The sequence below is a fragment of the Necator americanus genome, chromosome I (assembly GCF_031761385.1).
Source record: "Necator americanus strain Aroian chromosome I, whole genome shotgun sequence".
Taxonomy (NCBI): Eukaryota; Metazoa; Nematoda; class Chromadorea; order Rhabditida; family Ancylostomatidae; genus Necator; species Necator americanus.
The window spans coordinates 3,264,235-3,278,131 of record NC_087371.1 but is presented as its reverse complement, the minus strand read 5'-3'; the positions used below and the strand labels follow the sequence as shown (position 1 = coordinate 3,278,131).

Sequence of the window (13,897 nt, the reverse complement as noted above, 5' to 3'; positions counted from 1 at the left end):
CGTGTAACAATTATAAGCAAATCGCCATTAGACGATGAACACATAAATAACATGAGGTGGTGGTCATCACGTTCAGTACTTCTTTAGGCTCTTCTGCTCGTCAACAACAACGTTGGGGAGGTTGAAATCCTGGAAAATGGAAACATCATTTCTGTCACTTCAAACATAAAGAAATTCCCGTCTAAAAACCATCTACGAAATTCCATCAATCACTCATCATCAAGCGGATTTCAGAAACCTCCTGGAAAAACGTCAATCTGCCAATCTTGTCAGCTTAGCCTTTCCGAACGGAAATGAACGATGATTGCTTGGAAACTGAACTGCACTTGCTGAATCCCAGAGACTGACTCAAAGAGCTGCTGAATGCCCCAAAACTAAGATGTGCGAAGTCGACACTCCCAAACATGCTTCTCCGGAACGTTCTCTAATACGCTCGTTTTTTTGCAGCATGTAAAAAGAACGGAAGGTGTCAACTGGCTGGCAGTCACGAGAAAAAAACAGCGAAAGAAAAACGAGAGAAAAAGAGATGTCGGCTGATGAAATGCAACATTCATTACACCGCCGTCTACATAACAGGATGAAGAAATTAGGAAAAGGAGCTTTGCAGCAGCTCGATCGACTGCTCCAAATTTAAAAAAGAGCAGAATTACAATACAAGGAACCCACTAAGAATGGCAGAGAACAAACTATAACATCAGTAAAAATGCACAATGACGTATATAAAACTTATTAAAAGGTGCTGGTATGTAGAAAATTATAAATGTCTAAGAGAAAGTAATCATACCATCCCGAAAAATTCCGACAAAAAAAAACTGACGGGAAAACCTCTCGAAGCCTATTTACCAATTGTATGTGGCCAATAGGTGAAATAAATCAAGATACCATCGCCACCGTCATCAAGAGTGGATCTTGAACGAAAAAAGGAGAATGTACTCGACCTGAGCCTTTGAATAAATGGACTGAACGAACTGTTTCAGTCCAGAAGCCTCTGTCTCTCTTTCGTCGATTTCAAAATCAAGGATTCAGACGGATTTGTACTTTGTTCACGTCGTTCACTACAAAACCACTGTAACTACGAATAATCTTCTTGACATAGAATCCCACTATATCCCACAGCTGGATACCAATTAAATATCACGTCTGAGTAGCAAAGGGGAAAAAGCTGATGCGTCCAGACAACGAGACACAATTCATGCTTTTTTTACTCGTCAGAAGACCCCATGAGCACCCGGTCTTAGTTCCATGCGAGTCAAAGCGGCGGCACATGTGCGGTGATTGCTTGAAGTTTTTTTTTCTTCCTCTGCAGCAGTTGTTTGAGATAAGTTGGATGTCTGAGTCGAATACCAGCACTGAACTATGCTCAACGGGGATTTTCACATAGGATTAACAATTCGATAGGGCGCTCGAAAATTTCTAATTTTATTACCAGCGAAGAATTCCAGAAAATTCGCATACGAGCAAATATTAATGTATTAGCTCGATTGCGATTAGTTCCATTTTCGAACTAGACATTGATGGCATTTTTTTAAATTTTAATTTATTTTGAGAATGCGAGTTTTCATCGACAGTCCTATGATGCTAATTGCACAGGTGATCAGTAATCAGTCGAAGTGTGATCACCCTTCGAAAGGAAAAAAAAAAAAAACTTTGTGCCTGCAAATGAGGAGCTAAATATTAGCTTAATTGCAGGGGAAGGACGTCCCCACATCATAATATTAACGGAACATCCTAAACCTCAGTTATTTCACAGCGCTGCCATACTCGTAGGATTAATTGACTACCAAATTTCCATACGTCACACTACCGTAAAACAAGCTAACTCGTACATAAAATCTACCTGATCACAAATACTAAGAGCATGAACACTATTTCGAATGTTTCTCACTTTAATGGCACATTAACTACTATCGCTTAGCATCAAAAGGTTCCCTGCATTACAGCACTAACCAACCAAACTACCAAGAAAACCAAACCAGAAACTTTGTAGCACTTTATTTACCGTAACGATAACATGTTGAGTGTGCGTCCAGAAGAAATCATTAGGAAAAATTCACTTCTTCTTCGAGCAACTGCATTACCGCTACATTTTTGACTGAAAGGAATGTGAAAACACCAACAACTGCTTTTCATGTGGAACCATGATTTATCGCATGAGCAGTTAATGCATTTTTCTACACCTTTGTTGCGCCACAAAGAACAAAAGCGTGTTCACAAAAAGAGCGCTGAATCTTGCACTGATATCTCAGAAGAGTTCTAGCGCATGTTGTGCTGCACATTAACCTCACAAAAGAACCAAGAACTTACCGAGAACTATCACATGGGGAACTAAATATATACGCTGGAAATAAAACATTTCCATTCTGGCAAAATCTGAGAACAGACATGATGTATTAGCGCTGCAGAAGATAAAGTATGTAAAGTAAACGAAGGGATATCTGTTACAATAAAGCGGCAAAGTTCAGCAGCACTCAGTGATGATTTAAGTGACACAAGTGCGGTTAATGCAGTGACTCAACGCAGGAGAAAAGACAAAATTCTCCAGTTTTGCTTGCCGCGAACTCCTAAACTCCTAAGCTCGTGAATAAAATTTGGTTAGACGAAAAACACAGTTTGGAGAAAAAAGAAAACGAAATAAGAGAGAAATAATTCCTCCGCATCACATTCTCTCCACCTTCAGATTCGGTTATATTCTCCATGTAAAGCCTGAGGTCGCATTTCGCCTCACCACTGAGCTGCTCGTGAAAGCACTTTTTTACCACCCTCACGTTGATAGATAGATTAAAACGGAGGAAAAAAGACCTATTCGCAGCTAGGAATTACAGAAAACACCTTCCATCAGGTATAACCACAAAAAATTGGGATATGCACGATTGAAATCTCAACTCTAAGTCTATCTTTTATAAAGAGAACTAAAACAGAAAATGAGGATATTTGTAAACTCGATGGTTTATTAGGTGAAATTGTAACAGCAATTTGAAAAAAAAAAGATGATAAATGATAGCGTCTTTGCTGCAAATTTCTCAGGTCGAAGCTCCAATCGAAAATGCAAAAAAAAAAAAAATGAGATGTAATCGTTGAGGTGTTGCTTTCACGACATGTTTGGCTTGGCAAAAAAAGTAAAAACAATTATTTAAATTCAACAAGAAGGCTCCTAACAACAGACGAGTTCGATGAAGTATCATCGGTCAGGATAAAGAGGTGTTGAGTTTGAAAACGTTAGAAATTTTAAGCAAAACCATACAACCGTTCATTACCGCTAATGTCTCAATGGGAAAAAAGGTGTTTCGCAACTTTTTTTGAAAATTCTTTCCAGAAAATTCAATAAACTTGTGCATCAAGCTAATCCAAAGAAAAGCAGATGTTAATCCATTTAGTTTCTGTGACACACAAAAATGCGAATTCATTCTCTGTTATACACATGCTACAGGATAGTAAAATCCAAAGCTGCTCTTCAAAAGGGTGGAAGTATGCGATTCATCCACTTTCCTCAGTGGAGAAGACTAGGTGGGCGGCAAAAAGTACTTCTCTTTCATAGATATCAAACTATTTTCTCTAACTTTGTAGTAGAACGCACATAATAAAAGCTAACTATGTTTCAGATTGTCTCAAACAAGTGAATCCCATCAACTCTTCACGAGAATAGAAAACACCAGTATTTAAGAAGGATTCTCGCAAATAAGTTATAACCTTGGTAACACGCAAGAAAGTGTTTATCCTCGAATGTCTTGATAGAGCGTTCTTGTGCGGGATTGCACTAATATTATACGACTACACCGAGACAAAAATAAAAATGCAACAAAATCAAGTGAAAAAAGGTTGGTCGTGGTTGATCCAACTAAAGACTTGACCAACTGTTATTTGTTTTCAGCATTCCAAAAAAAAAAAAAAAAAAAAAATTAAAATGTTCTGCATTGTCGTGGCGAACTCGCGAAATATCTACTCTACCTTCCAGAAGACCTCTAAACATAACGACGTCCACCTTTCTTACCAATTTGCTAAGCGCTAGGTATAAAACGAGGATATTGAGATCCAGCTTTATTTTTGGTTGCACGCTAGCACCTAGGCCTAAGTCAAAGGCAACGTAGAATTAGAAGCTTACGAGAAAACAAAAAGAAGTTTTTGAATGACAATCACAAGAAAGTTCATTTTGAAACCGTTTTCCTAACCAATGTATCGACTTCCCCCACGGATCTCGCTTGTTCTGTTGTTCGCATTTGCTGACGATTCAAACTGATAATCAATAAAATAGCGAGAGAAAAAATGGCGTGGGAGCGTAAAGGACTGAGTAGGACGCAGTTTTACGGAAAATTACTGTCCCAACAAAACTCGCATATGTGGATATCACAGGTGAAAAATAACACAAAGAAGGGATGGCAATCCACGGCTGAAATCCTACCGCATAACGCAATTTGCTAAGATGGCTAAGACGATCATGAATCCATGTCCTAACAGTCCACCAATTTCACTTCTGAAGTTCTGATGATGAAAAGAGAAATTTCAAAGAAACCCAAACATGCCATTGACAGCTTCGGATAAAACAAAGAAAAAACTATCAAGTACTAAATATATAATCCACGCCTAAGATTAGAAATTTAGCACTTAGTAGTAACAAATAGGGGGCGGAAGAATTTCTAGCTTTGAGTTTGAGTCATGTTTCTAAGAGTTCAGCGGATAAGAACGCTTATATTGATTATTGATGTTTGCACTCTGCAGAACTCATAGCTGACAGAAAGAAAGCTCAACAAGTTTATCTCCGGGATGCCCCCCAAATTTTCGCATGGGAAAGGGAAATGAAATAAAAACCACCCGTGAGCAATGCGCGAGTGTCTCTTGCAAGAAAGAAGAAAGAAAATTAAAACCGAAAATGACATACCATGGATTCCAACATGTGCTTGGTAACGGGGTCAACTTTGAGTTGTCCAATCACGGAAGCATCAACGGCGGAGATTTCGGGCATGTAGTTATCCCTCCTCTCACGTTCCTCTTCTTGTAGCTTAATGGAAATACCACGAACGGGACCCTTCTCAATTCGTTTCATCAAATGAGTGATGTATCTGTAAATCATCAAATTGTATCACTAGAAGTAATAATCAATATCAGTAGATGATACCTAGTGGTTAGAACTATTCAAAAAAATCATAGAAAATAAAAACATTTACGAATAAAAAATTCATCAGAATCGCTAGAGTTAATAACCACTACCAAGGAATGAGATTTATTAGGAATTTATCTTCTGTTTATTTGTTTTTTTTTTTCTAAGGGAATGTTAGAAGTATTCAAAGGACAATCATTAAAAAAATCATAAACATATCCTGGTCAATCAATAAATCAAATCCACTTACCCAGCAATTTTGTTCCTAAGCTGCTTGCTACCAATGATGGCAACCTCATCGCAGATGCGTTTGTTGGTGTGGAAATCATGAGTGATCTTAGTGTAGTACTTCTCGATAATGACTCGCGAGGCTTTCTTCACGGTCTTGGTACGTACGCGGCTCATTTTGAATTTGCCAAGTCTGAAATAGATGAGAACAACATCAGTAAATGTAATAAATCTTTTGAATATACGTATTCAGACCCCGAAATCGAAAAGAAAGTACCAAACAGCGAGAAAACACGTTTAAATCAGAAACAACAACGAAATCAGAAGCATCAGAGGTTTGAAATCGAATCAATGAAGCAACAAACAAATAGTCGAGGAACCAGAAAAATCCTCAAAGCTTAGGATAAAATTGAGTTTTGAGGAAATGGAAACAAGTTCCTCCTCTGAAAAAGCGCGCATATACAGAGGCAAAAGTAACTCAACATTGATATATGTTAAAATATGACATTCTTTTTGCTCGATAGCAATCGAAACAAGCGTAGAAGTGGACCAAACATTAGACAAAACGATTCTTCCTGGGAATTATTATTTGTCTTGCTCAAAAAGACACATAGGAATCTACAACTCGACCCCATATGTGCTAAAAAGTACAGAAAATGGTAAATCAGGAATGCTATCACAGCTACAAATGGTCTTTAGACGAAAAATGACCAAAAGAAGCGTGCTCCAAAAGCACTAGACCGATAGAAATAAATGGACGGCTTTCTCATGGTATCAAGGAGAACCAGAAGAGGAAAATCCTTAGGAATCTGAAAATAAATCCGATGGAATTCATCGCGGAGAGATTACTGTCCTTTTCTCGCTCTGAGCCTTTTCTGCTCGGGACCGACGAGAACCTGTCGCGACAATTCCTTTACCTAGGCCAGATTCTCGGAGTCAAATTTGGGATCCTCGCCATCGTCGATTCGTTTAGATCAATTCCTTCCTCAAATGTGTTTTGTTGTTTTATCAATTACTTGAATTTATAACTCATTTCGAAGTAATGTGGTTGTAGTTCGTGACGGGAAAAAGATTGGAATCGAGACATTTTTAACAAATAGCCACTGATTTAGCCAAATTGAACCAGTCTAGGAGTTCGTGGTGTTCTTCCCCTCATTTCAGAGGATGTTTCAGTCCTTTCTTTTCCTAAACTCTTTGTCATCCTTTTTTTGTAGTACAACTAATCACTCCTCTTCTTCCATGCTTGTTCTCCTATAAATATATTGATTACTCCTTACTACAATACTGTGGCATAAGTAGACGAAATTCATAAGCACTCGGACCACTTCCTAGATTATCCCAACAAAATTCTTCAATTTCTGTACACGGATGCAATATTATAAAGGCGACGCCTACCGTTTATCGTTGTCTGCACTATTGTCCGAACATCTGAGGAGAGAATCGATTCTTTCGTCACTCATATCTCTTGCTTTCTCTTCGTAAGGTGGTTGATTTTGAGGTTCGGTTTGTTTTCTTCTGGATCTGGGCTCACGTGCTTTAATTCCTTATTCCTAGCTGTTGTTTGAGTAACGATTTCAAGATGACGGTGCAGAAATTGTTCTGTTGGGGGTCGTGTTTTCGGATTGCGTCAGAAATCTCTCGGAACCTGTTTTAACCGCTAAATTGTGGAATTAATTCTTAGTGGAGTAATAGCCATCATATTTAAAGAAGGTTTTCTCGTCAGAAGTAAAGTTTGTTCTCGTATTGAACTTAAACATAGGTCTTGGAAGGATTTTGACTGTAAGATAAAGAAACTAAGCTTAGACGAGTTTGAACGCAATTATACCTTTTTTTTTGATCCAGTAAAACCTGTACAGTTCTGAAATATTTTGAAAGCATTACTAATGAGTTCGTGACATTCGTTGTGGCTGTTCTTTTCATCCTGGTAGTATGATAATCGCATGCCTCAGTCAGAACGGTATATTTTTAGGTTCAACTCTCTGAGTGATAGTCGTTTATGGCTAGTATTACTAATTTGAACAAACCAAAAGGTTAGTTTTTCTTTGTGGAGTTTCATAGATAGAACCACAATTCTATTATTTTCAGACGCGTTTGAACAACTCGAAGACGAGCACGGAGCGCGTCAGGGTTTCTGTCATATCCGAATTCAGCAACGTACCGGCCGAAAAACTATTACCACTGTCCAAGGTGTAGGAACAGAATACGATCTTAAAAGAATTGTAAGATTCCTTAAGAAGGTTAGTCTCTATCCTCACTTTTTCTTTTTTTTTTAAGAACGGAGAGTGAGCAAAGTGACATTTGTGCGTCCCTTTGTTCAAGGAGTGATTTCCATTCATGTTTTCGTCCTCTTGAGTAACGGGTTTCACGTAAGTTCCACTCACTTGTGAAATAATTGGATAAGAACTTCATATAGTTCAATTCTCTATTCTAACTTGAAAATAATTCACTAGGTGTCATTGCTGCCGTGGAAATTCGATCGATTTTGGGATTACTAACGTTTTTGTGGAAATAGGATCAGTTCTAACCTCTCGTCTTGGTTTGTCATGCGTGTTTATGTTGCTATGGAACGGACCACGATGAAGAGGAGAGGACTGGTCTCGTACGTCCTCCTCCCTCTTATTGTGAGTCTGTTTCAGTGAAAACGAGATGCGCTGCTATCAACTCTGGCTTCTACTCTTCGCCTTTCGACTACTCGGGGTCCTGGTTATCCAGAGTTGGTTCGTGCCAGACGAAGTCTACCAGTCATCCGAGGTCGCTCACCGTGCTGTTTTTGGTACAGGACATCTTACCTGGGAGTGGACCCATGCTCTTCGTTCTCCTTTACATCCAGCACTTATTGCTGTTGTTTATAAATGTATCCAGTGGCTTGGGCTGGATTCTCAGGTTGTAATCGCTAATGTACCTCGAATTTTCCACGCCTTTTTATTTACTTTTGGTGATTTCTCCTATTATATGCTTTGTCGTCGGCTACTACCTACCAACGATGCTGCCTTTTACTCCATGATCACCTATCTTTCATCTTGGTTCATCTTCTACTGTGCTCCACGAACTTTGTCCAATTCTCTGGAGACAGTGCTTACTCTAATAGCTCTGGTATGGTATCCATTCGTGCGTCGGCACATGAGTTCCCGAGTTTGGCCGTACATTTTGATAGGTGCGCTTACTATCGTAATTCGTCCTACAGCAGCACTTATTTGGATAATTTTTGGTGTGTCTCATCTCATAAGACATCCTAAACCTGTAAATTTACTCTTTTTCACTGTACTACCATCAACGTTACCTGTTTTATTTGTTTCCACTTTGGTTGATTCTTTGAGTTATGCTCGGCCAACATCAACATTATGGAATTTCCTTTCTTTCAATGTGCTACAAGGTGGTAGTGCGCATTTTGGTGTTCATCCTTGGTATTGGTATTTTACGGAGGGTCTCACCTCTGTACTTACAATCCAACTAGTCCCGATTGTACTCGGTTTGGTGAGCCCCTTGCGCCCAACACTACTTCCCCTAATGGCGGCCACTTTTTACGTAGCCTTCCATTCTTTCCTTCCACACAAGGAGCAGAGGTTCTTGTTGCCCATTATTCCATTGCTCTGCTTCTATTCGGGCCCATTTTTTGTTACGAAACGGTGGTATCTGCGACGCACGCTTCTTTACGTCATGTTGCTTGCAAACACCGCCATAGCTTTGTACTGTGGTCTTCGTCATCAAGTTGGACCTTATAATGCGGCTGATTTGGTTTTGTCGATGGCTGCAAAACGATCCGGAAATGTTTCCGTGGCGGCATTGATGCCATGTTATTCAATTCCTGGCCATAGCTACTTCCACAACAGCGTCGGAAAGATTCGCACGTTGGATTGTTCCCCTAATTTGGAAGGAAAGTCAGGCACCGACGAAGCGGATCAGTTCCACAATGATCCGCTAATGTGGTTGGACAAACACTGGAACGAAGTTCGTTGGTACACTTACATCCTAATGTACGAGAAAATGTATCTACAAGTATCGGACTGGATGACTCGTTTCCATTATGCGGCCTGCGATCGCGTTTTCCATGCGGATTTTCTTGTCTCAGACAGGCAGGATCACCATATTGTCGTGCTGTGTAAGAGTTAACCTTGCCTACATAAGCCTGGTTTTGGTTTTTTTTTTTATCATGATTGTGCTTTAATCCCATTTGTTCTCGTTATGAATGCAGTTTTAGTTGTATTCTGTGGATTTCTTTTAGACTCATAATAAAATGTTGTTTTGATTGCAGAATTAGACGATTCTCAGAGAGTGAATTAAACTGACTCGGCCTTTAATTGGCCGTTTTCTTGTGATCAAAGATTATTGAAGGTGTTACATTGATCAAGAAGAGTACATGAATTTGAATCGACTTTTTTTTTTGTTTCTCAGACTAAGCACTTTGCTTGAAAATATCCGAAAATACTCCATTTACTCGGGAGGATTCAAAAAAAAAAAGTGTTTACTATGGGAAAGAATCCGACTGAACACAACAATATTCGAGAGGAATAGGAATTTCTCAGGAAACTGACTCTTTCCCACAATCGATTTTAATTTTTTGTTCACTCCACCTACTTGTTTTGACATTTGACAGTTTTTTTCTTCGTGTATGATTCATCTGAAAGACGTAAATTCTCCAACCAGCCTCTGACCATAGTTTGGAATTGTCAATTTTAGTTGAAAAATCATCTAATTTTGCCATTTTTAATGTTTTGAAGTGAGTATTTCTTCGATCCGCTTTCTTCGGATACACGTTTGAGACAGAAAAATAGAAGATAAAATCTTGAGTATTTTGAACTTTTGTACTGTTTATTCTTTGGTCTATAAGGTTGATAGAATCTCTTTAAGTGTTTTTGTTGTTTACATAATGGCCCTAAAACGTGTTCAAGAATGCCGTAACAGTGAAATTTCTTATCCAGTATTGGTACGATGAGACCTATAACCCTTTTGATTATGATCCTCTTTTAGAGATCAGTTCTTTTTCTGTTGTTGACCTCTCAACGAATTGTTATTTCATTTCAGAAGTACAGTTGTAACGGTACAATTGTGGAACATCCAGAATATGGTGAGGTTATGCAGTTGAGTGGTGACCAAAGGCAACAGATTAAAGATTTCCTTGTAAATGTGCGTTTTATTTTCACTTTTTATATTTTATTTTTGTAATTATCTCTGGGATTAGATTCGAATATAGAAAGAAAAGGAAATTTCAGGTCGGTATTGTAAAGGAGGAAAACTGCAAAGTGCACGGTTTCTGATCTTCTCTGATTTATCATTCAAACCATACTTATTTTCCTTGCACACGTTTCCGCGTAGATTTTCACCCTGTGACCTCGGATTTGTGGCTATCCCTATCTGTTGAGATCAATTCTATCATCTGATGCGTTCAACAGTAGCGCTTACTCTTTACTGTGCTTTTGTACTTCGAAATATTTGTGGAATGTGATGTCGTTGATTGCACTTCAATGAAGTTTGTGGCTTAGTGAGAAGTTCCAGGGAGTTCATTTAAAAGTATTTGTTGGAGATTTTAATAGCATTTTTACAATTATTGAAGGCGGACGAATGTTCTGTATGAATCTGAACGCGGAGATGAAATAGTACTCTTCCGCACTCCTAAGCAACGAATTCCTTATTTTTTTCCCCCGGTCCTGTTTGTAGCTGGATAACAGCGCACAGCTGGTGGTTAGATTCGGCGACAAAGTGCCGTTGTCCTGTGTTTATATTAAGAAATAAAAATGAAAGAAAGAAAAATAAATCAACCAAACAGCCTTGGATAATATTGGTTAGAAGAAGGTGACTTGATTTCCTCGCATTTTTTCTCCTAAGGACATATATAAACTCAGGACACTCAATGATCAACCTCTTCACGAAATGAACACAAAAAAAAAACAAAAAATTCCAGAAATAGTAGTGTTGTAATCTGTTCTCAATAAATAAGTTTTCCTCTTTCCTAGCATTTATTTTCATTATATTAAATTCTGAGATTTATTTTTATTTGTTTGAAAATACTCACAGATAAACAAAAGCGTGAAAAAAGAAAAACTTTAGAAAAGAATTCTAGAAAGAAATTTTAGAACTTCAGAAAAGAGTAAACCTAACTTTTTTTTTTGCACTTTGTCTGGTGGGTTGTCACAAAAATTCTGCTACAGAAGGTGAGAAATTCCCATGCTAGATCATTTTTGCCGGAATTTAGAACGCTGTAGTAGAACAATATTTGGATCAGGATTTACACGGCCACGAACGTTAAGCAGATCGAACTCTTCTCTGGACAACTGGGAATTCCTCTCAAAAGGATATTTTCTCAGATAATTCGATTCGAATTAAATCAATGTCAATCAGAGGAGAATACGATAGCTTTTTTCCTAAAAGAATTCATTTCGAGAATGGGAATGAATTTAACATCGACGCGGATATCCTCCGGTTTCGCTCTAATCCGTTCTATTAAGGAAATCTGTGGGAACGCTGAAGTCGTGTATTGCGTATTTAGTTCCTATTTTATTTTTTCTCAATATTTTCCTATTTTTATTTATTTCATTTTTATTTAGTGGCTACTCTGATCGTACGTTTAAAGAGCTAGAGTTATGAACAAACAACAACAACGAAAACAACAAGGTAAATGTTCAATATATCCTGGTAATTATGTGGTGAGGATTTAAAAATGAATGGTAGTTAAATAATTCAAACGGACGAAACTGGACGGATTGAACTGCCTTCTATAGAATTCCAGAAATAATTTGAAACTTCTTTCTAATTTTCAAATAATAAGAAATTAATTTAAAAAATCAACAAAGGAAAAGTAATAATGAAAGATCTTGAAATAATTCCACTACTACTCTTACATTAGAATTTTCAGTTAGCTCAGACGCCTGGAACAACTTTGAGGATAATGTGATCTATAGAAATTCTGTAGCTGTCCTTGAAAAAGTGCATCCCTGCGTAACGTGGTTAGTGTACGGTAAATGTAAATACTGAATAGAATACATTTGTTTATTAAGACTTAAGAATAAATAATTAAGGTACCTAATAAAATGCAGAGTGCAGAGTCATCGAGGACTACATGGTTCGTGATCGGGGAGAGAGTGGATCCCGGGAATTTTCTCTCCTCAAAAAACGCACCGTACCCACTCCCTGACCTCGGTTTTCTGTGCAGGACCACTTTTTGCACTTCTGTGATCGGTAGCATTGATCTGCGAAATGTATTATTGTAATAGTGAGCGCTATTAACTATGTTTTAGCTTCTTAACAATGCCATATTGCCAACGTCTAGTTTATTCTACTCTCTCCTGTTTTCTCTTCATTTCTATTTTATGTCTACTTTTCCTTTTCATTTATTTCATGCGTATTTTCTCTTTATTTCTATTCTTCTATTTTTCTGTTCTTTTATTTATTCCTATTATTTTCTATTTATTTTATTTTGAAACCTCCTAGAACTTCTGCAAAACACTTACGCATACAGGTACTTATGTTCCACTTTAAGCCAGTGACGCGACCGCGCACGACCAACGGAATTCCAGCCGCGCGCGCGTACTGTAGATTCCTCTAACACAGACGTGCGACAATGGAAAGCGGAGACCGCAACGGTTCCTGGTCCGATTGTGCTTTGGTAGGATTTTTTTTTCTGACATTTGCGAAGTTTCCAAAATGTTTCAAGACGAAGAGTCGCCCACCAATTAACGTCAAAGGTTTTCGCAGTAAATAACCAGAAATTGTAAATTTCTTTATTTATTAACACTAAATCATGTTAATTGAGTACACTTCATTTTTTGAATTCAGTTTTTCGCAAAACCCTGTAAATAATACGAAACAGAATAATTTCACATTTAAAACAGTGAGAGGTGGATACAAAGCAGAAAAGACGGAGGATTTACGAAGTTGCAGAACTACTACTTGCAATAATTTCCTCGATAACAGAAATTTCTAAAAAGAATCAGAAGGACACAAGGTCAAAAACACAAAAAAAAACCAAATCACATAAGCATGAACACAACAAAGAACAAGACTTAGTATACTTTACGAATTTTTACAGAAATTTCCTGGAATCTTGTACAATCTATAATCTAGGTGTATACTGAGAATTGAGCAACTTTTAAATAAAATTCTGCTCTTCTCTCCTTGTTCTTCCAGAAAAAAGGAGAAAGGAAAAGGGAGCTAAAAAAAAAGAAATCGAGTTACACTATGGAAATTTTACATTGCATGTGAGGATATGATCTTCAGTCACGTGCGATTCGCATGCGCATGTAATTTTCCACTTTTAATATGCATTGGCTACGAAAATAAATTTAAATTAATTAAAAGCCATAAATCAACTCAGTCTCTCAGGTCGCTTATCGCCTGTTTTCTGCATTTTCAATCCCCATTTCCGACAATTCATGGATCATTCCCCGTGATGAATCTCCGGCGGTGGGCGAACGAAACCACCAGTTAGTCAAGTTCAGAATGAGTTCTAGTTAAGTTTTTGTGGTCGAATTCTTATTTCCTCTTCAGATATGGTTACGGATAGATTGATGAGGTAGATGAGCTTTATACGACAACTATCTGGTAACGAAAAAAAAAACGGTTGAAATCTCGTTTTTAGGCGAT

The 13,897-nt window shown here is 37.9% G+C and overlaps 2 protein-coding genes across 2 annotated transcripts; one reads left to right on the top strand and one right to left on the bottom strand.

Annotated features, from left to right (window-relative positions):
* Positions 1-72: 72 nt before the first annotated feature.
* On the bottom strand, positions 73-5,497 carry RB195_004350 (uncharacterized protein; the record flags this gene model as incomplete). Its single annotated transcript, XM_013442274.2, has 3 exons — positions 73-129; positions 4,874-5,054; positions 5,343-5,497. 3 exons carry the CDS (start codon positions 5,495-5,497, stop codon positions 73-75), a joined length of 393 nt encoding a protein of 130 aa, XP_013297728.2.
* A 1,819-nt stretch (positions 5,498-7,316) lies between these two features.
* On the top strand, positions 7,317-10,575 carry RB195_004349 (uncharacterized protein; the record flags this gene model as incomplete). The annotated part of the gene is made up of 4 exons (XM_064182156.1): positions 7,317-7,350; positions 7,406-7,557; positions 10,343-10,444; positions 10,531-10,575. 4 exons carry the CDS (start codon positions 7,317-7,319, stop codon positions 10,573-10,575), a joined length of 333 nt encoding a protein of 110 aa, XP_064033423.1.
* Between the last annotated feature and the right edge of the window lie 3,322 nt (positions 10,576-13,897).